Source organism: Stegodyphus dumicola, chromosome 9 (assembly GCF_044657685.1).
Source record: "Stegodyphus dumicola isolate Sdum_Otavi_A_Nest chromosome 9, ASM4465768v1".
Classification (NCBI taxonomy): Eukaryota; Metazoa; Arthropoda; class Arachnida; order Araneae; family Eresidae; genus Stegodyphus; species Stegodyphus dumicola.
In genome coordinates, this window is record NC_140776.1 from 48,907,000 (window position 1) to 48,932,770 (window position 25,771).

At 32.9% G+C, this 25,771-nt stretch overlaps 2 protein-coding genes across 2 annotated transcripts in view; one reads left to right on the top strand and one right to left on the bottom strand.

Moving 5' to 3' along the window:
• Noa36 (zinc finger protein 330 homolog Noa36) overlaps nt 1-10,829 on the bottom strand; it is a 70,781-nt gene extending 59,952 nt beyond the window's left edge. The window contains exons 1-4 of the mRNA XM_035357596.2: nt 10,744-10,829; nt 5,577-5,707; nt 3,707-3,726; nt 3,553-3,623 (exon numbers count right to left, since the gene is read on the bottom strand). Coding sequence (XP_035213487.1) covers nt 3,553-3,623; nt 3,707-3,726; nt 5,577-5,696 — 211 coding nt within the window. The 5' untranslated portion in view covers nt 5,697-5,707; nt 10,744-10,829. The remainder of the gene's footprint in view (nt 1-3,552; nt 3,624-3,706; nt 3,727-5,576; nt 5,708-10,743) is intronic.
• Nucleotides 10,830-10,881: 52 nt separating this feature from the next.
• LOC118187381 (rho GTPase-activating protein 26-like) overlaps nt 10,882-25,771 on the top strand; it is a 349,938-nt gene continuing 335,048 nt past the window's right edge. The window contains exon 1 of the mRNA XM_035357592.2: nt 10,882-11,220. Within this exon, the coding sequence (XP_035213483.1) occupies nt 11,067-11,220 (154 nt within the window). The 5' untranslated portion in view covers nt 10,882-11,066. The remainder of the gene's footprint in view (nt 11,221-25,771) is intronic.

Sequence of the window (25,771 nt, forward strand, 5' to 3'; positions counted from 1 at the left end):
CACTGCGCACACTCTTCACTATATCCATGTACACTGCTTTTTTCTCATAAATTACAAAAATTTCACGAAAATACATGACAATTTTCTGAATCTTTAAACCCGGTAAAAAGAACATATATGAAATTACCTGATCGCGAAAAAGTTTATACCCTTTCCAAGGATGAACATTTCCACGTATAAAATAAATAAAATATCCAAAAACTTTTACCTCTAAATTATTTATTATATTATAAACGTCACCAACGAATTCATACCGCAAACATTATAAATGGTTACAAATACTTAGTGTCAAATATTTAAATTATTTCCATACACGTTTACTTCAACTGAAACGTATACCAAATTCCTACAAACATAAAATTCACAAAATAACTATCATTTAATTAAAATATCACTAAACCATGTACACGTCGACTTATTTTTACTTAAAAAAACATCCCAGAATTGCACAAAAATGGCATTGCACACACTCTTCAGTATATCCATGTACACTGCTTTTTTCTCATAAATTACAAAAATTTCACGAAAATACATGACAATTTTCTGAATCTTTAAACCCGGTAAAAAGAACATATATGAAATTACCTGATCGCGAAAAAGTACATACCCTTTCCAAATATGAACATTACCCCGTATAAAATAAATAAAATATCCAAAAACTTTTACCTCTACATTACCTATTATATTACAAACGTCACTAACTAATTCATACCTTTACTTCATTACAAATGGTTACAAATACTTAGTGTCAAATATTTAAATTATTTCCATGCACGTTTACACAAATTACTTTACTTCCACCTTACATTTAGAACAATGCATAAAAATAATATCCTCAAATAATTAAAAATACTAACTTACCTATTCTTCTTCAGAATCTTGATTACGCATCCGATAAACTTTTCTTATTTCTGTTTCAGGATCTTTAAAATCATACTTATAGTTCACACCAAGGTACCAGGTAAAATAAATAACTTAATAAAACATCTTTACTTCTATCTCGCACAACTTTAAAGCAACACTTATTACCCCTTTCAATCCCACTAAATACGCATTTCGAATTCACTTTAGTTAGGGCCATGGGATCCAAAAGTTAACAAACACTGTTTCACACAACACAGAATAAAGGCAAATACAAAATTTCCAGATTTTTCCCGATTTCCCCCCCTTTTTCGATTAAAGAACCGTAATTCGTCCATTAATATCACATGACATATCACATGATCTCTCATTTCCCTCACACAAAATAATGCATAATCGGAACTGAGTACTGCTCACATTATTACCAAAGTCCCAGGTAGTAACCTTTATCGCCTCCAAAATGTCGCCAAACTACCAGTTACCATATTGTAAAGATCAGCCGCCTTTTTTAGCGGACCAAAGATGTGAAAGGTTACGGTTGTATGGCATGTGTTCGAACGCACTCTACCTAAACCACACAAGCATGTTCAAATGTGCAAATGGCCATATGTGCCCACACACTGTCATGGAGCGAAAGCAATTCAGAGGTCAACATGTCTGGCCATTTGGCTTGACATGATTGCTGCATGCAAACGTTCGAGGGTATTGCAGTACCGAACAGCATTGATTGTTTGACCTGGACAAGGAACTTAATGAGAAATGGGCTTTTCATTAAAGCATGATTTTGCTCTTAACTTTGCATCATTCTAGACTTCTTTGATGATGGGGAGTTGGGATGTTTCCACTGTTGGCTTTGTTGTTTGCTTTCTGGTTGGTAGTGATGGCATCAGGATTCATCACCCGCCACAACTCTGTCCAAAAAATAGCCCTCAGCACAATTATCAGAGAAGATGTCGCAAGGAGAATCCCATACAATGCCACCTCTGATTGTCTGTGAGATTATGTGACATCCATTTTACACTCAGTTTCTCCATACAGGCACAAACAGAACTGAAACTCACACTCACCTCCTAGCTGATGTCCTTTTATTGTGCATCGTTTGTTTACATGGATGATCTGGTCAATTTCATTCACCAAAGCATCCATAATGACGAGGTGACTTTGAGCAGATCATGGATTATCTTTCAAAGATTCCTGTCCCTTGTGGAAACACTTGTGCCAGCCCTGCACATAAGTCAGGGACAGTGAGTGTTCACTGATGCACTTTATGAACTACAACACTCCAAACTCTTGTTTTAATTTATTTAATGCTTTAAAGTTGCAAATTATTAGTGAAGTCATGATGAAAACTGTTATCTGTTTAGTTCAGAAAAATGAAATGTCTAGTTTTTTTAATGATTTATTAATAGCAAACAAATAATAATAATTACCCAACGAAAAGTTAAATCAGAGAAATCTCTAGCTTTGACAGTGTTCTAAGTAAAGAGATTCAAGATAGACTAATAAGAGTGAGGTTTTAATGATGGAGAGCAATTCTCCATCATCCACATGTACTGGAATTGTATGTTCAAGTGAGTGGGAACAGACTGGTGAGGTTAAAGAAGACTGGTTACATTGCAAATTATCAGCTGTCATTAATTAGGAACAAAATCAAACTGATAATTTTAAATTTTTGTCAGTAACACATGATATTTTCAAATGTCAGATATTATCCACTTTCATAAAACATTACTTGGTTTTTTTTTTTTATACTTTTTATTAACTTGTATAAAATAATCTAGAGCTAATATTTAATACTTTGGCTAATCTTTAGAATATGGTAACAGGTAGTTTGGTGACATTTTGGTTAGGCGATAAAGGTTACTAGCTAGGACTTTAGCAATAATCTGAGAAGTACACTGTTCGAATCACAGATTATTTTGTCTCAGAGAAATGAGACATGTCATGTGACATTTTCCGGAAAATTCCGATCATGATTTTAGCTAATAAGGACTTAGAAACAATTTCGCTGCTAAAGTGCAGAATCGCCCACTTATTTGTTTGACGCTTTTTACAAGAGTAAGAAGAATTGGATTTTTGTCAATTTTCTTTGACTTTTAAAGTGAAAATAGGTCGATGTGTACATAATCGATGTACACATCGACAAGTGTTTCCACAAGGGTCGATGTGTGTAATAAAGTCAACTGTGTGCGCAATGCCATTTTTGTGCAATTCTGGGATTTTTTTTAAGTGAAAATAGGTCAACGTGTACATGGATACCGTGTATGTGCAATTCTTAAAAACGCGGCAAGCAGTTTGCGATTCTGCACTTTCTCCTAATTTCGTACCTAATCTTCGTCCTGATTAAGCATTTTTGTTCTATAAAAGTTCTAATATAAGCGTAATTCGGCTAGCAGATTGTTAGAAAAAATGTTGAATAAAAAAAGAACATGCCTTTACTTCGTGAAAACAAAATGGCGTCCAAAACAAAACTAGCAGGTTGCTGTAGCAGGGTTGGTCGCCAAATTTTCGCCAAAAAATCGCCAAGTTACCATAATGTAAAGATTCACCAATATTTTTAACTGCATATTTTAGTGAAATTTTCAGCATTACTGAAGCTCAGATCACTTTTTTTAATATGGATGAAAGTAGCAAAGATGTTAGTATTTCCTTAATTTTTCATTTCATTAAATGAATCATATTACTACTCACCACATTGGCAGCACATTGGAATTCTTTGAACCGCAGAACAAAAATAACAAAATGCCCTGTTTTTCTGTTTCCTAAAATTACAATAAGCAAACAGTAAGAAATTATTATTATCTCTGCTTATATATTTTATATGAAATATATATTTTGGACATACCTATTGCATTTGTCACATTCCTAGAATATAAAAGAAAAAAATTATACACATAAATAAGAGACATGACAGATTGATTTGAGATAAGAAATGGAACTGATCAACAAAATAAAACAATACAATAAAAACATTGATATGAGATATGTTTGAGTACTTTCCGATTATCTGTATCCCTACTGGAGAGCTGCAAAAAGTATTTATGAGACAAAGCAGTAGTTCACTTGAAAGTATTTACGTGGCCACCCAGGTATGTGCATAACATAACTATGTTTTGTCGAGCGTGTAATGGTGATGTTGTACAGATGTCAAGTATGTACAATTCACTAACATTTTTTTTAAGTGAAAACAGATCGAACAGCACAGCAAAAAAATTACAGAAGGATACCTTGAAAAATTGCTTTATACAGATGTTCCTTGCTTTTTTAATTTTATTGATTGGTTGTCCTTTTACAGAATTCTTAGTATACTGCCATTTTTTAAAGTGGCTCTTGCCTTTGATGAAAAATTAGTCACCAGCTGATTCCTAAATGCTCTTTAAAGTCAGCAAAATTATTTAAGTCTTTTCGGTGGAGGTGAACAGAGCACATAATCATTCCCCCCACCTGCAAAGAAGTGTTAACATGCCTTGGACATCAGTGTGCAATGACAAGTTTGAAGAACTCTAAATTTTTTTTAAAAGAAAAAAGATCACTGTCTGTACAGAGAGAACAATGGCGGGAAAAAAAAAAAAAAAAAAAAAAGACTTTCTCATAAAGGGCAAGTGTTTTATTTTTTAATGCACCTTATAATCCTTATTTGAAAATTAAAATTTGTATTTAAAACTGATAATTAATAATGTTTGATGACTTAGAATAATATTGATGATTTGAAGAACTTTTTCAAGTCACCAAAATTGCCAGCTTGCACCCAATAAATAACTTTTACCCAGAGTATTTACAAATCAGCTGGTGACTAATTTTTTGCAGGAACTGGGAAATCACTTACTGCTATATTAATTTAATGAAGTCTAATTAATTGACTTGTTTTATTCGTTGTTTGGCTTGACAATTCCTTGTGAAAAATAATTTGAACTTCATCTAAAAACACTGCCCAAACTTTGATACTTTCTTTTATGAGTTTCTTTTGCTTCTTTAGACATGGCAACAAAGTAAAAATATCCTTCTAGTATTTGGTTTTAATTTGAAGCTTTTCCTCAAATTCATATCTATGTCAATATTTAAGTTATGATCTAACTCTAGGATTTCGTTTTCAATCACGAGTAAAATTCACTATTTCCTTAAAGCAATTATTTATTATATCACCATCCATATAGTTTCATATTTCTGAGATGTATTCTATTATATCCACAAAAGAATTTTTTTTAATTAGTTCATCTACATATTCTAGGTTACTCTTAAATTATAAACAACACTTAACACATAAATAACACTTCAATTATAAATATATTTCACTAACTACTATACCATTCTATAATTATACTCTTATGCAGATATGAGAGTTTAAATGATATAACTCTGAGATCCTAAGGGTTGCGATTTATTAACAGCTTTAGGATAAGAAAGCAATAAAATAATGTTAGTAATTGTTAATAATATCTTTTGGCGACAATAATGTCACATTGATTTGTTATCTTAACAGCTGTGCAACACAGGAAATGAGAAAATAATATAAAATACATAGGAATACGATGAATCATTTAAAAACTGAGTTACAACATTTAAATAGCACTAAGATTTAAATTCAGCATCAACTTTAATTTTATTAGTTATCTTTAAAAAATTAAATTATTCTATCCCTGAAAAAAAAGTTTTAGAAAATTGTTGCTTGCCAATATAATACATAACTGAGAACTTAAATAATTAAAATATTTTACCATGGCTGCATTGCAAGGATGTTCAGCTAATGGTTTTTGATAAAATGCAGTCCTAATCTCCTTTTGCCGCAGACGCTGCTTTTCTGCTTTCTTTCTTTGTCCTGTCTTTTTCTTTGGCATTTTGTTAATTTCTAACAATGCAAATATATTAAGAAATAAAATATTAGTGGTAATGCATTGCAAAATTACAGTTATATTCAAGAAAATAATTATACATTGACTGCATTAAAAGTTCATGGACGGAGAGAGATCACTATTTGAAATCCGAATTGTATTTAGGTTTTACATAGGTCTTGTTTTTGAAATAATTACCTTCATATTCTTTGTGGTAATTCTACAGATGCACCAATTTCTCATATCATTTTCTAAGAGTAAGCATAAAACAGTGGATGTCACAGATTATATTTTCAAGCCCATTTCAAAATTTTTCTTTCCTATTTCTTAGATGTTGGAAAAGCACAGAAGTAGCAGGCTACAACGTGAATTGTATAAAGGAATTCCAGACACTATCTACTTATTTTCTCTAAAGATTTCATAGACTGTCATTTCATATATGGTTTGGCATTATTTGGTGCAGTGCACCAGAGTGAAGGATAATGCAACCCAGACCGTCGAGCAAGCCATACGTAGATATATAATTCCTACTCCCTAAAAGTTATCTAAAAAAAACATCTAGCTATCTCACAGCTCATGTCAGACTTGACAGTAACATTATGAGTCCCTGCCATTCCTGAGTGGACCACCACAGAAAAGATGGTTCTAGTCTTAAGAAAGCAACTAAAAGCTGTGGTTATTAATTTCCAAAACTGCTATAATAACACCAGAAGAGATGATGTGAAAAACGTTACCTTTTAATATGTTTCGTAGTAATCCCCATGTGTCGTAATACACTTGTTGATTCTATAATCTATAGGCTTCATATGGGAGAGCTATTTCGGCATTTATATTCAATTCAAATTACAACTTCAATTAAGTCTTAATGACTTTTTATTTACACACATCTTTATAATTACAGTATTTACATGATAGTTGATAATTTATTTAAGACAGTACATTTTAATTGTTTTCTAAATCAGAAATTCGTTTCTACGCTCCTCTGAGCAGTTCGAATCTAGTCTCCTTCCCAGATCTCAATTAGAGAAAAAGAAAGGAAGAATGCCCGCCATCTAGTGGCAAGAATGAGACAACACTTCTGTGCTTGGCTATATAAGTTGCGGAAACAACTTTTAAAGTCTTCTTTCAGAAGGTTCTTAAAAAACAACGTCACATTCTTCTTGACGTCTTCAACATCCACAAGTGTATTGTTTTGATCACAGTTTTGAGTTTCGGAAACAAGTCTGCGGGGGCCAAGCCATGCCAGGAGAGTATGGCGGATGATGCAACTCCAGAACCTCATGCTTGGCCAAAAACCTCTTCAGTGGCAACACAATGTGGAGGCAGGCGTTGTTATGCAACATGACGTCAACATTGAAGAGCCTTCCGAAAGAGGACTTTAAAAGTTTTTTCCGTAACTTATACAGCCGAGCACAGAAGTGTATTACAGCAGATGGGGATCACTTCGAAGCATATTAAAAGGTTACGTTTTTCACATCATCTGTTCTGATGTTATTAGAGCAGTCCTGGAAATTAATAGCCACACCTCATATATTTAGGTACAGAAAATATTCTTACGAAGGAATTCAAGTATATTTTTGTAAACCCTTCCTTGCAAGATGTAAGCATATTATCTTTGTTTTTCCAGACCCTAATGCTGCAGTACGATTCCTACAATGGCAGAAGTAAAGTTCATGGATCCCTATGAAAAAAACATATTTCTAAGCCCCCAGTTCCCATAATTTACAGTACTCCAAGAAAAATGGGGGTGAGATCAATGGTTTTGCATTGATGATAATTTTAGTCAGGGCTGCATTAGGTTTGGTTTGGTTTATTTAATTACGGAAAAGCACTCGAGAGCTATCTGCCTACCAGGGCTAGATTAATAATTAAGCAATATAAGCACATGATTATAGGGTACCAAGGTGGAAAACACGTAAGAGAATTTTTTTCTGCAAAGAATTATGAAGTGTCCCTCCCTCTCTTTTCCATTTCTCTGTTTTAGGTCAACAAAGAGCCATTGCAGCTGCTGCTTTAGGAGATTAGATTTTTCTGAGAGTTTCTTTTATTCAGGAATGTATCAGAAACAAATAAATAACACTATTGAGAAAAGAAGTATGTCATGTAAACTACAGAATTAAAAGGAAACAGGCAAAATATAAGTTTAAAGAGAGATACCCTAGACAAGCAGACTTTATGTAAAATTTTATATGAAATTTGTACCAATCTAAGGTTTCTTTGTCATTAGTATTATTTTTTGCTATTTTTAAGAAATGAATAAATGACTGATTAAGTTACAGACTAACAGATAGACAGCATGACAGAGAATCTTACAAAAAGAAATGATGTTAAGAGTACACCATAATTTATTTAGCTCATTAGCTCACAAATATGAATTATTCAAAAATTTAAATTAAAAAATAAAGTAAAAATAAATAAGCTTTCTTAAAAGCAGTGGCAACACTGCAGGGAATAAAACATTTTTATCTCCAGCATGAGAGATTTTCTATCTGAAATTCTAAAGATACACTGTTTTTAAATATTTTTAGCATAATACAGTGTTGGTCCAAATGCTCTCGAAATGTGTATGTGTATGTAAATGAAAAGAATGTCGTTTGGGCATAATATAAAATCTGAAAACTTTCAGGTATTTTTTTTTCCTTCTTTGTTATTTTATTTATTTTTTCTCTTCTTCCTGATGGCCTTCCATAGGAGCTCAGGCACTTCTGATTTTAGAAATTAAGCCCTGCATCCTACACATACATTTAGTCCCTTAAAATGTTTCTGTCACTAGAATATGGTAACTCTGCCAGTTCCTTCTTCACCGTACACTAGTTTGTTAACCTCGAATTTTACATACTTTTGCATAACTTACACAAAATTTAATAAATAATGTTTATATAATAATTAATCAATGAAGACTTCGCTTGGAGTTCAGCTTTTATACTGAGCAAATAAATGACAATGGCTCATTAACTTTTCTCTCATTAACAAGGCACAATACAGAATATCTTCATGAGCAACACTCATCGAATTGCTTCCCAAAAATGGCAATGTTGCCAGTCTATGAACTTTTGGAACAGCTTTCATGCATAAAAGATTATAATTTCTACATGTCTTACTCGAATTGCATGCAAGTTGAGTGCACAATCTGAAAACAGCTGATGGGTCAGATATTTTTAATCAAAATGAAAAATATGATTAATAAAATGACAAATATTTTAAATTTTGCTTAGTGAATATTTATTAAAACATACATAAACTTGCAAGCAGATATAAACAATTTAGTCTCTTTTTTATTTATGAAATTTTTTTGACACGTATATAAAAACTGTTCACACATAAATATGTTTCCAAACATGTTTTCTTAGTACAAAAATTCACAGTTGAGCTTATTTATCTTTTGAAACCAAGTACGAATAAAAGTTAATATAATCTGTTTCATCAAATCTGATTACAATTTATATCCAATAATAAATTAATTAGCTCCACTTGAAGATTTTCCAGCACATTATTCATGTTCATTTAATGGAAATGAATATAATATAAATTCAGACTTCAAACAACTAAAATCTTGAAATCTATGCGATATTGTATTTGCAACAACTATATAATTGAAATGTCTTCATGGGCCTTATAAAATTGCTTCAAGCAGCCAGTTTGAGATCACTGTCTTATGTTACATGATAGCATACAGAGATTAAAAAATCATATCATCACAAGAACAATATACATCCTTAAATGTATTGTAAAAAATTTGAATAGCTACTCAGGATCTTTAAAACTTACTAAGCATAAAAAAAATCTAAAAAAAGTTCTCAAAATGTGAAGCTCAGTATTTAAAAACTTGAAGTGACATTGCAAAAAATATGGATCACTAACAATATATGATTATTTTATAAAATAAAACTAAAGAATAATACTTACACCTAATAAATAGTCACTCATATTAGTGCATGTACTAGTTTCAATGATGTAAATGAAAGAAAAATTTGCCTATATTTCAAGAGACAGAATTAATAAAAACTTCAGTCAAGTTTTTAAAATTACACAAGACCTACTTGAGCACACTTGATAATCAATATAAGTTAAAAAAAAAATTGGGTGCATGATGGCTATCTGTTAATAGCAATGATACCTTTGAGGAAGACTGTCTGAGAGAAACAAGGCTTGTATTCACATTACTCATGCAGAAAAACCACTGAAATGCTCATGCAGACAGCCTAATCACTAGGTCACTCAAACCCACATCAAAGTACCAATATCCAATGGTTTCACTCTCTTGACCACTAATAGGCATATGAATTTCTGGAAAACTATTCCAATTTATTTATATATTAGTTGGTGTAGTTTTTCTGAAATTAGCTTGAGCTCATTAAAATATTATTTATTCATAACATTTCAATGAACTCAAGCTAATAATTATATTCAGCTTAAATGGTGATTCTCTTAAATCAAAGAACCAGAAACATGAAAATTAGAGTTACTGAGATATGAGGAAAAGACATGAACACACGTAATGAAATTATAACCAACAGGATGGAATCATAATGCTGCAACTCTCTAATAAACAGAATTAAATCTCTCATTAATACTTCTTTGGAGAAGCTATAATTTCCATACTGGAACGAAAAAAACTTTTCTGTAGATAAGCTATCTTTATGTAATTATATACAAAGTTCAGAATTACACACGATCATATTACATACAATTTTACTCGCAAAGCTTTCAAGTTTATAATATTTTTAAATTGCTAATGTACGAAATCTGAGTTATAAAATATTAGATCAATATAATGGCATGAATTTTGTATTAAAACCAAGGCAAGAGAAAACTCATATTCTAAAACGTGTTTTTAAAGACTTTATTGAAATCATTCTTGCTTTTCCTAAATGTAAATTTTTATATACAGGTAACTAGATTGCATTGACGACAGAGGTCAAATTTCGAAAAGTCATCTGTAAAAAATCCAATTACAATAGAAGATACAATATTATTTAGAACTGACAGAACCATTATTAAGCAAAAGAATCAAATTTAATACAAAAAAATACGAATGAGATTTAGTACTTACATAAGCAACCAACTTTCATGGCAATAGGAACCGGAAACTCAGCAGTCACATGATGCTGAAACTAGCGCCATCTAACGGTGTTTATTGAAATTGCAGGGTTCACTAACATTTCCGTCATAGCATTAATCGCGGTAGAGGAGGTGAGATGCGAGTTTGCAACGCCCTGCGGTTGATTGAATAGGCATGAGTTTTGAAGACATAAACAATTTTCTGACATTTTTATGATGTACTTCTTTACTTAAAATAGTTAGAATAGTGCACTTTAGAAGCACTTACTTTTGTTCATCCCTGCGCGCAAAAGGGAAATCTGATTACATTTGACGATGGGATTACTACCCTTGGAATTTACGGACTGTCTTACCAACAGTCCGTATTTTCGTGAAAATCTGCATGCTCACGAAAAAGAATTGGAAAGAACCAGCCAGTCAATCAAAGTACTAATTAAAGAAGTTAAAGATTTGCTTGCAGCTGCTAAGCGTAAGTCATTCATGAAGTTTATTTGAAAATTTTAATCCTTTAATTGCTCAATCGGAGACATTTCACTTGCAACTTCGATTGATTTAACTGTGAGGTACCTTTATTAATAATACATGGTTTCCAACATTTATAATAATGCTAAACATAATCTAATTCCCTCATTTTCAAGGCTATACAGTGAAAATCGAGTGATAACTTCGCATAGTTTGTGCGAGTTGCATTTAGAGGAAAACTGTTAATTGAGTTTCTTTTAACGAGTTCAGCATTTAAATAGTTAAGTTATGTTTCTTCATGTTTAAGGATTTTTGTGCTCCGTTTTGTTTCACTCTTACCCTGACCATTTTATTTTTTATTATTTTACAAACACTCCTGTAAAAAAAATTTCTGTTGCTCTCAAACAAATTTTAGTTATCAAGGTAATATATATATGTCTGGAAGTAATGTCATCGATTTTTTTTTTTTTTTTTTTTTTTTTTTTTTAAATTTTCCAGCAAAAACAGTCTAAGAGTTTTCTGTGTGCAAGAAGACCCGGAGATAGTTTCCCTTTCTTTGCCAATTTATTATGCAGGAGATTTGCAAAATGTGTAGGCGCCGATTTTGATATGCTTACAAATTATTATATCAGTTACCATAGAAAATTGTTTCTGTTTTCCTGTTTAATTTTTGCACCAAAGAAAATACTTTTATGTTATCAGATCCGGATTCAGGAGTGTACGTATGTATGTGCGCGATATGTGTGGACACACACATATACATATGTATGTACATATAATACATGCACACATGAACCCACACACCTATACGTTCATGTATACATACATATATTTCTGGAGACCCGGTCCTGATAACGGAACAGTACCACAATTACCCCCCCCCCCGCCGCAAAAAAATAGCCTTTTTTTTTTTTTTTTTTTTTTTTTTTTTTTAAAGGCGACATTGATGGATTTCCTGTTTCATTGTTTTCTTCCCGAGTTTCATAAATTTATTGAATTTATTGATTATCTATTGCTTTCGTTTTATTTCTTTTTTTATTTTTAAAGAGATTTAATATTTATAATTTTGTTATTTGCGTTAAATCTAATTTTGATGATAAGACTTGAGTAATTAATATGCTAAGTAGAATTTCTTCCCCCAAAATTTAAAAAAAAAAAGTCTTATTTTATTCCTTTGAAATTATGAACTTTGAATTAAATCCCTTTCAACAATTTTCTTATGTGTATGTTTTTGATTAAATAATTTGCTTCAACATTCGGTTTTATGCTCTTAATTATGCGTTTCATTATGATTTAGACATTTAAAATATGAGATAAAACCTATATTTAAAAAATTGATTTATTGCAAGAAGGTCTTTAAATATTTCTATATCTACAGCATTTTCCACCTTTTTATTTATTGTAAAAAATATATTATCGAAATCATTTCTGTCTACTTTAAAATGAGAAATAAAACTTAATACTTTTTCTCATCCATGTTCAGAATTTCAAGCATGATTTATTTATTTACTTTTTATTTAAATTTTAATAAATAAATCAAAATACTATTAAGCTAAAATGATGGCTGATACCTTCATATATATATATTACAAAAATGAAAGAAAGAAAAAAAAGTTTAATAAGATTTTTAATAATTAATTGAAAATAAAAGATTTTAATGTATTTATAAATGTAAAATGTACCGATTTGAAAATTTAATTATATGCGTGTCATTGTTAATGTGCCATGCATTACAGGTCTCGTTTCCCGGGTAAAAAAGGGAGAAACTTTTGTTTTTATCTCCCTTAAAAGTGCTGTTTTGCTTTCATCAGTCTCTTAGTTAAAAAAAAAAAAAAAAAAAAAAAAAAAAAAAAAAAAAAAACCACTTTTCTGTGAACAGAGCGTCAAAGCGCCAAGTGTGGTAATCTATTTATATTGCGTCATGGGCAGCTGCGTCATGATATAAATATACATGATTTTTAATCTGCTTAATGCCAAAAGCTGTGCTGGATGCCGAATTTGTGCAATTTTCTGATTTTTTTTTTTTTTTTTTTAAGTGAAAAGAGATTATTATGTACATAAGAAGAATAGCAGTTTTATTTCCCCCCTGTACACAGTGATCTGTTTTCGTTTGAAAAAGCATCAGAGAATTACACAAGTTCAAAAACGCGCATTAAACATTATATAAATTATATTATGTGTAAAATAGTTGTTCTTTTGCTGAAGCTTTATGTTATCGTTAGGGTTGAAGGCATCTTAGATTTCGTGGCAAGTTTATGTTTAGGGCTAAGTGGCTCCCCGTTAACAGAAAAGTACCCCTTGAGATCAATTTATTTAAATCGGTATTTATTTGCTAAAATATTGAATTCGTAACTGATTAAAAAATTAATTTTTTATTGATTTACTATTATCCGGAGTATCCCGTTGGCTCAATTTTCTCTCTCCTTTTATAAAGCCCTCTGAAGATCCTTTTATAAAGCCCTTTTAAAAAGACTTTTTTTTTTTCAAACGATTTTTGGCATTTGAAAGAAAGAAACTTTCTTTAGAATACTGCGTTGTGAAATAGGCAAAAAATGTCGTTATCATTAAGCGCAATGTGTCTGAAGTGGAACCATCACGCTACCAGATTAGAACTATCATTGACTTTCAGTTCTATAGCAAAACGTTAGCTACAGAATGTCACCAAATCATGTATCAGCTTTAGGTTGTATCATATGATACTGTGAAGGTTTGATACCGAAAGTTCAAGAACAAGAACTTATGACATTTAAGAAGCAGAGCGCTCTGCTCGGCCTGCTGATGTTGATGGGGGCCAGCTTGCGAGATTTTGTGGAAGGAGATCAGTATGCAACCACTCGAGATCTTGCCATCTCGAGACGTTAGTGCCAAGTTCATTAGTCGCGCTATGCAGCGCGTAAATTTGACGTACTACAAGTTCAATCACTGTGTGCCGCATGAGCTGACTCAAGTAGATACGGACAGACGTGTTCGGGCCTACACTAATCTGCTCGAATATCAACGCAGGGACAAAGTTCTTGACCGGATCGTCACTTGTGATGACAAGTAGATTTACTTTAACAACACATGCCGAAAAGGAGGGGGTTTGGTCTGCGCCCGGTGAGCCCGTCGAGAGCGAAATTTGACTAACAAAAAGATCATGCCTTGTTATCTGGTAGGATTGTCGTGGTATTATCCTCAAAGGGTATCTGTGAATAGGTAAAACTCGACAGTAAGGTGTACAGTGAGTTGCTAGTCTGTGTTGACGCAGTTATCAAGGCAAAACGTCGAACTGAGTTCTGCCTCAAAAAGGTAATGCTCCATCAAGATAATGCAAGACCACACGTGTCTGCATTAACCAGCTGGACTCTGCACGGACTCGAATGGGATCTTTAGCCACACCGTATAGCCCCGACATCGTTTCTTCGGACATATACCTTTTGTGACACCTGCAGCTACATCTTGTCGGTGCTATCTTCCATTCTGCACAGGACGTCCAAACTGAGGTTGATCTGTTTTTGGACTCGCGGGCAACAAGTTTTTTTTGCTGAAGGCTTTGAAAAACTACCAAAACGTTGACAGAATTGGGTAGTGATTACTACCAGCACTAAAGGTACTGCTTTGATGGTTTTTTTTTTTTATTTTTATCCTTAGCTTTATTAAGAATGTTTTTTGGCGGAAAACTTTCCTTTCAACCAGATGTTACTGTTTATGTATGCTTTGGTAAATATTTAATAAATAAAATTTATTTTTGTTGAAAAACCGTTTCAGTTTGATAAAAAGCAAATTTCGGTCCGCCAGCTGCTTTCAGATCCTGCATTCGGCTCGCATGAAATTTGAGAACCAATCATCATTGGAATATACAAGAGCATTGTTTTTTAAAAAATAAATATTCAAATTCGTATTGCGTTTGATAAAAACTAAATACACTTGTATCTTTTTCTACGATATTCCATCCATTTAATCCTGACTCTAGTATCTAACCCCAATATTTTGTCAAATCACTAAATCGCATTTATTGACTAAATCAACTAATCACTAAATCGCAATTCTCTTGATGCATATGGTATCAGAATTTCTTTCTTCTGAGCTTTAAGATCCAGCTAAACTGACCCCTAAAATCGAACAATAGCGTCATGGGAAAATCCTCTTACAAAATGGTATTCTGAGTTTGTACTCGAAATCGTATCATAAAATGCACAAGAACCACATTTTTCCCCTCACTGTAATAAAACTGTGTTTGGTTTTTGGTCTGTGTAATCTTTATTCATGGAAATAAAAATACGTATTAATGGTTTTTTATGTGTAAGTGTAAATGTATTGTATATAGAACAGTACTCGTGTTTTTTTCAAGTAACTTTTTAACGCCAAATTCTGAAAATTAAAAAAATATTTAGTTCATTTCCCCTTCCTTAAGGCGTCTAAAGAACGAGCTGCCCTAACCTTTAAAAAATGGATTCGTCTATGTTGTGATTGTTTTCGTCTTTCTAACAAAGGCAAACTCTCACAACTTCCTGCAAAGGTCACGCCGAACCTTTCCCTTCTAACTGTTCAACTTTATGCTAGCCTAACACAAGAAGCGACCAATCAAAACGAAGCAAACACTAACTGACATACAGTCTATGATTTCGATGAGTAAGCTGGACATTCATCTTTATTTTAATTATTTCTTGATGATTTGAGGCTTAAGGAGTACCAGAGAAAACAATAAGAATGGCAAGATTCAAGATACAGGGAAGTAAAAATGAAGATATCTTATTAGATATTGTAATATTAATATTACTATGTATTCTCATTGGAATGTAAGTTTATTTTAAAAGAAATAATAATGGGATAGTTACCCGTGACTTCTTGACATGGTTAATCTGTTAAGCATGCCTACTTAACATTTATTATGTTCTTAATGTAACCGCGTTCTTGGAAAATTAAAGTATTCGCGTAATTTTAGCCTCTCCATTTTCGGACGATAAATTTAGTATAAGAAAAAAAAGGGGGGACGAATACGAGAGAAAATACGATACTATAATTTAGTAAGTTGAATGATATCTCATTCTGGAAGGTATATTTATAATTTTCTATATTTGCTCGAGTGACGGATTGTACCAAATTTCATTATTAGCCAAATCTTAGCGGTAAGATCTTATATCCATGAGATGTGGAAACGAAGTGAGTATCCAAATGCCGGGATCAAAACTAGTATTTTGCAGTTGATCGAAAGATCAAAACGCTTTATAATCAGTGTTCAAACCGAAGATCTACTATTTTTATCATCAATCTGCCTGGTGATCGCGTGGTTTGTAATCTGGCAGAGCATTGCGGTATGATTTAAGTGATGTTTAAAGTCCACCGAGACAATGACTACATTTACCTGCAATAAAATGTTTTTGACCGACTATTTTTGAAAAGATTTTCACTGACGAAATTCCATTTTACCAAGAAAATTAAATTAAAGCTGTAGTTATTCTATGTTTCGTTCCAATAAAAAATTTTAAATTGAGCTTATCTCCCAAAATAATGCAAAAAATATTAAAAACCTAAATGATAAAATAGTTTTAAGGCTTACAAAATACATAAAAAAATGTATAAGCTTTCATATGACGGGTTCTTTTCGGCGCACACAGTTTGGTAATGTGCTCCAGATTCAACCATTTTTCTCTCTGCCTGGAAATTAGCAGTCATTTTCGCATAAAAGTCCCGAGGAGGATTGAAGGAAATCATTTACAAGTCCATCAGCTTTTTGTCGGCATTTGGTAACTAAAAAGTTTTGAGCGCATTATATTAAGTAGGCTTGAAGCACATTTCTATAAAAAAAGATGAGCGCAACGAAGTTTGGGTTTAAAAGAGGTCATTCCACTGTACATTAAATTGCTTGCCTCACCGACAGCTGAGACAACAGCTGAATGTCTTCATAAAAAAGGAAACAGTTAAATGCTGTTTTCCTTAACACAGAGGAGGCCCACCAGCGGCCGAGCGGTAAAGTCGCTGAACAGTGGTAGTTCGGTCCGAGGTTCGAATCCCGCGAACGGGCTGGCTGCATGGGTGTTTTCGTGGTTTTCCCCATGTGTAACGTGTATACGAGCCAGTTTCCCTTAGAAAGTCCTCCACGAAAGGCATCCCTCCTCTTAGGCAGATAGCCCTAGTGTGCTTTGCCATAATTAAATACACACACCACCTTAACACAGAGAGAGCCATTGGCTACATCTGTCCGAGTATTACTGCAACGTAATTCATTGATCCAATATATAAATATTAAATAGAACGAGCATCCCAAGTTTACTCAAATTTTTTATAAATGAAATTAATCCTACGTGAGATTATTGTCTAAGGTCACTTCTTTATTCGTACGATGACTCATCTTTGTCAATTGGAGTCAATTGGAACCCATCTGTGCGCTGTCCGGCAAATGTTATTACACTATTAAATTTGTTAAGATACTGATTTCTAAACTGCAGAGGCTCTTGACCTTTATTTTAAACGATACACCAATAGAATATAAATTACATAGTACTACACCAATAGAATACAAATTACATAGTACTACACCAATAGAATATAAATTACATAGTACTACACCAATAGAATATAAATTACATAGTACTACACCAATAGAATATAAATTACATAGTACTTAGTAGACGCAGGCCAAACTATCAAGTAGACAGCATTGTAATTAACGGTAATTTGTTGTGAGTTTCTAAGTCGAATATCAAGGGTATCTTAAATGAAAAAAACTTCAATCTATTATGTTAGTTATTGAGTTTGTGCTGCCCTTATAAAGCGTCTACGACTTTTCATTGATGCTTGTCAGATGTCTCTGCTACATGACGAGGAATAAGACTTACGTAATATAACAGTATATGCGGCACTAATTTGGATAACCTTTGCTTAAACAAAGAGTAAAATAACCTTCAATAGAAAAAAACTGGCGATTCCTTAGGAATTCCGAGATCTATACTGACAGTACCCTGCGTTAATTGCATATGTGGGTAAGTTTTCTGAAGCAGTGAAAGACATGGTTCAGCACGATGCAGCCATTTTTAGATCATCGTCAACTTGAAAAGGCCACTTCCTATTTTTCATAACCAAAGGCAAAGGCCGAACTTGTCTTCTTGGCGAAGTTTTTCTCATGGAACGTTTTCACTAATTCTGTAATGAGATGAATCATTAATAAACAAGTTAAAGCTCAAGTGGCTGAAATTAGAAGGGATATATTGGTCTAAAGATATAAAGAATGATATGGTTTGGTCTAAAGATATAAAGAATGATATGGTTTTTGTCGAAGACTGCAGTTATTGCTGGCAATTCGTTAAATTTTCTTTGACAAATTAGGTTTTGAAAGCTACTTGTACTTTATTTCATGTTCTTTATCCTTATGGTTAGGCTTAATTAAAACTAGAGGGGATCTGGATCGTCCCGTATCTTAATTTTGTATGATCTTTATATAGCATTTCTTTATCGGCTGTTAAATACTTTTGTTTCTTTTTCGAATGGCTACTTGCAATACTATCTCTGAAAGTAGTAAAGCTTTCAAAAATTATTATTTGCTGTGATTCTGATAAGATGGTTTTTAAATAAAATATTTTTGTTTGTTTGTTTGTTGTTCCTATTATCATCGTATGGAAGACAATCACAATAAAAATGCATATGAAGACTGCCGCTTAGAAGTTCAAATGAACTGTCATGAAATTCTTTTGTTTTAATCTCTACGAAGATTGTTTAGCAAATCGCGTAACTTCAGTTATTTTACTATATTTATATATTTTACTGTATTTCATTCCTGTACGGTTCCTTTATGTTAATTAAGAAGTTATTTTATTTTTTACTTCCTTGTACGAAGTAAAAAGGAAGTATTGTAATCGCGAGTAGTTTCAGGCAGCATATTTCAACGAAAATATCCATTTTGACCGCTTTCGAATGCAATTTAATGATGTTTTTGTGAGATATTTGTACGTAAGGACAGAATAAAATACTCTATTTTCCCTAAAAAATTATAAAACTGCTTTAAAATGAATTTTGAAGAGAATTTTTCATGGCGTCTATATGAACGTACGTACATATCTCGCATAACTCAAAAGCGAGTAGCCTCAGAACATTGAAATTTTGTATATAGGACTGCTATAACATGTAGATGTGCACCTCGTATTTTGGTTGCAATCGGCTGCACCAAACGTATATAAATATATTTATATATATATCCACTCTGTTACCCGGGTCAGTGATCTCAGTTTCTTTACTCTTATATGTTTGTAAATTGTACATTTTGTGCTTTAAAAATCATTGAATTATGGTATTCTTATCTTCCGGTTAAGGTTTTTATGCCTTTAGTAAATCTGTATGCAATATTTTTAGAATTATCAACAATTTTAAAGTTGTTTAAGTGCCGCTAAGCCTAATAATTTTTTTGATGGCTTGATGGTTACGTTTGAAACAGCAGAGTAGTGGATTTGTTGCCAATCTAGAGAAACGTAGCTTCGCAACAACAAAAATAAAGCTTCATTTATTATTGCGAATTAAATCATGCGTAATCCTTTCTGAAATTGTTTCGAGGAAATAAGTGTTTAAGATTTACTTCGTAATTTTTAATACAGATATTGTGAGTTTGTCTGTATTTTTGCCTTGTCGCGAAGTGAGAACTGAATTAATTGAATGAGAAATACTCAATCGTCTGTGAAAAACTGTTTTTTTTTTTTTTTTTTTTTGCTTTGTTTGCTTAATTTCTTTTATATATCGTTCTAGCTTTATTATAGTATTTGAATAGAACATGTGGCAACGATTAGATAATTCTTTAAATAATATAAATTTTGTCCATTCTGAATTATAATATGAACGAAATATAATACTGTTAAATGAACCTAGCGCCAGAGTGTCGCTACGGTAAACAAATAGAGTGAATTTTAAAGAATGCATTTATTCTATTGTGGTTTATGCGCTGTCGGCGAAGTAGATTTAACTTAATCCAATAAGTTTAAACGAAATGCAAGAAAAAATGCGTATAATTTAATATTCTGTACAAGAAAGTCATGTGGTGTACACATGAGATTTTTTATCTTTATAGTCAGTTCTCCTTTCCGTTTTCTCGCCAGAATGCAAATTAATTCGCAAGTATTTATAATGAGGTTTCTAGATTATAAGACATGTCGTGATGTCGTGCTTCTCTAAGCCACATTACTAGGTTGCTAGCTAAGATACGATTTGTAGTCTTCAGCCTTGCATTATAATCCCCGATATTGAATCTCCACGCCGGTTAAGTTCAGCCAACTTCGCGTTACTTTAAGTTATCTCACCGAAGTGCTGCTTGAACTTATATGCATTAGGTATGTTTTCTGTTCTTTTTAGTTTTAAATAAAAAGGCTCTTAAAGCCTTCTCAAGGCTCAGTTGTTATTTTAGACTTAGCGATAATTCTTTCAACGTCTGTCAAGAGTTTGGACGCTATTAGATGATTGCAAAACATAGCAAACTTTCTACACTAATGGCCTGGATGACACGCATATGTCTGTTGACATCCAAGAGCATGATTTTTTCCCATGTGTCCGCGTGTGAGTAAAGAAAGCATTTTGCGTATAAGAAAATGTCAAAATAATAATGACTAGATTAGATTTGGATCTTTAAAAGTGTTCGAGATGAAAGTTTTAAAAGTTCTTGTCGAACCAGTGGCCGAGTGATTAAGTCGCGTAGTTCGTCTCTCCTTGAATTTGAACCTAGGCGAACAGGCTGTCTGCATGGTTGGTTTTAGTAGTTTTCTTCATGTGTAAGTGAATACAAACCAGTTTCCCTCAGAAAGTCCTCCAGGAAAGCATCCTTTCTCTTACACAGATAGCCCTTGTAGCTTTGCTATATTCAAGTAACCTAAGATAACCTATCCTGACCATCCAACGTCAAAAATCCTGAAAATTTTATGCTGCAGTGGTCAGTCTAAAGATTGAAAATAGCAGTATACTATAGAAGAAACTGCACGCGGATTATAATCATCATCAAGCGATAGGAAATGTATCAGGCCGTAATCTCGAACTGGAGTCACAGGGGGCACCAGGAAAGACATTTTCCGTAAATTAATTAAATTTTAACCACACGAATTTGAATAATTTCGAATCCAGTTTTACAGTATCTTCAGTACTATAAACGAGTGTGAGTAACGCTCCGGAAAATTTAAAAATAGAGCTAATTAATAATATATAATACTGTGATATAAATCGTATCGAAGATTTGAAAATGAAAATTTGATTAACTTTTATTCCTATCTTTCAAAACATAAATAACCTCATTTACCAATTTCGTAATTTTCGTTCGAATGTTTGCAAATGTCTGTGCGGCATGGGAGCACTCTACAGAGCGGCGAGCCGGAAGTCCTCTCGAGAAGTTGAAGGTAGGGGAAGATAGGTGACAGACCCTTGGACTCATCCTCCCAGAGTGCTCTCATTCAAAATTGGGGACGGAAATGAGCGAAGTCGTACTGTCACCAGTATGGTGCTCAAGGCTGTTGCCAACGGCAAGCGTAATCTTGCACCCCTTGCCACGATGGGCGTGTTCTGATGTTCTTGTCAGACAAGTGAGCTAAGTCACAACACAAGGCAACTAAGGTCAAATTTTGTACAAATCAAATCAAAGTCGAAGCGAATCGGACATACTTTATAGCAGTTTGTACAACTGCCATAAAATATGTTTGATTCGCCTTGACTCTTATGCAAAACAATCATATTGCGTACAAAATGCCTCATATCTGTGAAACGTTTTCTTCAAAATATACAAGGCATGATTGTTCAATTTTGTACAATTAAAATGGGAATTTTGTTAAATAAAAAAGATGAAACTAAATTAAGGGAATCGAAATACTTTTTAGAAAAAAATGATAACTGTGTTTTTAATGGATTTAATAGATGTCTTTTATAGTCTAGATTTTTTCCTTAAATTTTTAAGTTCTTTCAAATTTCTTTTATTACTTCAGATCTGCCATTGTTTGTAGAGAAGAAACTATTTCTAATCAGAAATAAAACTTCCTAATCAGAAATAGTGTATCAAAGCTCATTGAGCATTGCCATTTCAGGTTTTCAGTGCGCATTTATAATTGAGGTTGAAACTTTTAATACTGTAATAAAGATGTGCTATGCTAAAATATTGCCAAAAATGTATTTCGGTAAACACTGAATAACTTCCATTAAAGAAAATCCGAAAAGTTTTGGATATGTGTGAATTTCCAGTTGGGCTCTTCTTTCGACCACCGATGTACCGAGAATGGCTAAGCACTAGTAATTGGACCCGAGTTCGAACATCGGCAAACGAACTGGTTACCTGGGCGTTTTCGTCATTTGTAGCGTGAATGTGAGAACCAGGTTCCCTAAGAAAATCTCTTCCGGAAGTATTCCTTCACTTAAGTTTCATCTGCCGTAATCAACAAACAAACCAAATGGACTATGCAATAAAAGACTAATCAAAATTTTGCTATTCCAAACATTTACTTATTAATCAAGTAATGGATGAGTAATTTATATTTAAACTTCTAAGTAACACGAACTGTTTTAAAATATCCAAATTGCAAGAGCTTCTTCAGAGACTTTATAAGAAATTGTCATTCATTTCCCCAGTAAAACATACTGTAATGCGACTCATCGGCTTTCGCAATGAGAGTGAAAAAAGAATGAAAATGGTTTCACTTTCACACATCAAGGTCTTACAGAAGTGAAGTATGTGTTTAGTTTAATTTCCGCAGCTGAAATGAAATAAGCAATAAATATATGCACGTTTTATTGTGTCGTCTTCATTGCAAATTTAAGGGAAATTCTGATAAAATGGAATGCTTAACTCATGAATAATCCTCCTGCTTTCTTTTCGAACCATTCATTTGATCAACTTGAAGAAAGTTCATCTCGCTGTGGTACTTTCCTCAGTTTCATTCACAACTGATATAGTGATATGTATATTTGATCCACGTTTAAAGAAATTTAATGGCCATTTTGATGAAATGGAATGCTTAATTCCATGATTAATTTTCCCGCTTTCTTTTCGAACCATTCATTTGATCAACTTGAAGAAAGTTCATCTCGCTGTGGTACTTGAACAGTAAGAAATATTTTTGAAAATTATAATTCAGTCCGGTACATTAATGTTCACTCTCAGAGATGACATCTAAATCGGAATATTACTAATTCTTCCATTTTTGCTATGCATAGTTGAAAACAAATTTCTACTCAAGTATTCAAAATTCTGAAAAAAAAAGGAAGTGCTAAATATGCAAAACATTAAAGTTTCCTTGAGTGTAATTGTATGGTAACAAGGAAAAAAATTGTTGAACAGGTTTTTTTTGTGCACATAATATGCAAACAAGGTGAACGCGAGAAAATCGTATAAGGAAACATTTGAGATACCACGCGCATATCCTAGCTAAACGCATAGTTTGTAAGTAGGAAACTGGTTCAGATATTATTTTCAGTCTTGTCATAAAGGCATGATTTAGATAAAAGCAGAAGTGATGAGTGGTCGCTAAACTTGAGATGGATCAAATACATTTAATGTCTTCAGACAGTAGAATATTCTTCAAAGCCTCATCTAAAAAGAGTCTGTAGTCATTTTTGGTCAAAGTCATTCAAAAGTAATTACAGCATGCTGGTGCGAAAACCACAAACGCTAGACCCATGGAGGTAAGAAAGTCCTACCTCCATGGCTAGACCTTACTTCCTACCTCCATGGGCTAGACCGGGGGGCTCCTAACGGGTTGCTACAAACCCCTTGGGGGTCGATGGAATTTTAAAGAGATGTGTAATGGTCATTGGTCGATGGTCGAAGATGCACCATCAATTGGTCATCGTATTCAAGATCCCATTGATTCTAAATAAATGTATTAATAAAATTTATGTTGTTTTTTTGATGTAATGCTTAATCACAGCTTAAATAAATGTTATTGAAACCACGTGGAAAAACTAACTCTTGCAATCTGAAAGTAATCCAAGAGAAATATTCTCAATTTAAAGTTGTTCCCAACCTGACCAAGATTTTTGTCTTTTCACTCCTCTCACGTAATGGAACAATCTTTAGTCAAGAAAATAACTTACTACGGTAAACAAGAAACAGGTTGAACATTTTTTAATGAGGTAATTTAAGAATTAAGTTAAGCAGTTTTATGCCGATATTTAAAACATTTAATCAATACATTAAGTCATTGAATTAATTAAAACGAAACTTTTGGACAGTTAGAAATTGTGATGTTGTGTGTAAAAAAGATGTTTATAGTTTTAAAATTAAAAATAAAAAGAATACAAAAGATAATGAAACGTAAATCTAATAGATCATTTTCTTTAAACTTTTTTTCATATTCTTAACACATATGTGCGCAATTTTTTGCATCATAATTATGTTGCTATACAGTATACAGAAATTAACTATATATTATACAAAAAAATGGAAGGGGCTGAGAGAAGAAAACTATTCTTTTAAAGGGTAGGTGCAATAAAAGGTTGGGAATCCCTACGCTCGACATTTGGCATCCGATATCTCAGCAGCCAATTTGGTACTCGGAATCAGCAGCTTATTGAAGACATTGCAAGCATGGTCTTTATAGAGAACACCACAACATACCATCCCGCTTTCTTTCAGAGGAAAGGATTTAAGGTGTTATCGTTTTCATTGTGAATACGTCCAATATGTCTGGGCCTGAGTCCTGAGTCTGGGCCTCATAGATCGGTACAGATTCTGTTTAAATAGTCATTATGTGATCTGGAGCACACAAACTTCCATTGCATATTTGTGATCATCAGAAAATATAAAGGAATTTATTTGGAAGGCAATTAGTCGTTTAAAAAAATAACGATCAAGGAACCATTAATTCCCGAAACAATGACCGGACTATGATTTAATTGCATATTTTAGTGCATTTCTTTATAGGGCAGTGCAGGTTCGATAATTATTATCATTATTTTTACTTGTTTGCGAAGAAATCGTGGAAAACGGTCGCAGTACGCTCTATCTCTACGGCAGAGGTTTTGTGACAACGCACAAGTTCGCAGATGAGGTAAAGGACGATGTTCAGGGATTATTAAAATACCAGTGGCTGATAAGAGATCCAAAGAAAACGGTCTAGTGGTTGTGTAATGGTTTCTTCAAACCTTGAAACGACAAATGCATTCTTCATATATTGTAGTTACCTTCGGATGAACTTGCCCAGCAAGACATTAACTCTTTTCCATGCTTATAACTCTTTTCCATGCTTAAAAAAGCGATTCCAGCTTCTTGAGATTGTTTGATAATATGATTTCAGCTATCAGGAGACATGCAACTGTGTTGATCCGCCTCGATTTTACTGACCCCTTGGCGTTTTTGGTTTTCAATTAAAAAGTGTCAAACATGAGTCAAACAAGTATTAAATTTCAGACTTAAAATTTTACATTGAACTACCTCAACAGCGCTATGTCGAATTTGTTTTCTTTTACGATTTACTTGCATTCGTCTTATCTGCATATTCTGCGCCGAGATACTTGTTAGGATTAAGTTTTTGTATATAGTGGCATATCATTAACGTATATAAGTATACTGTGTTGAATTTTAATTAATCTTTGTGTAGTCATTATTTTTATATTTGTCCTTTAATTTTGAG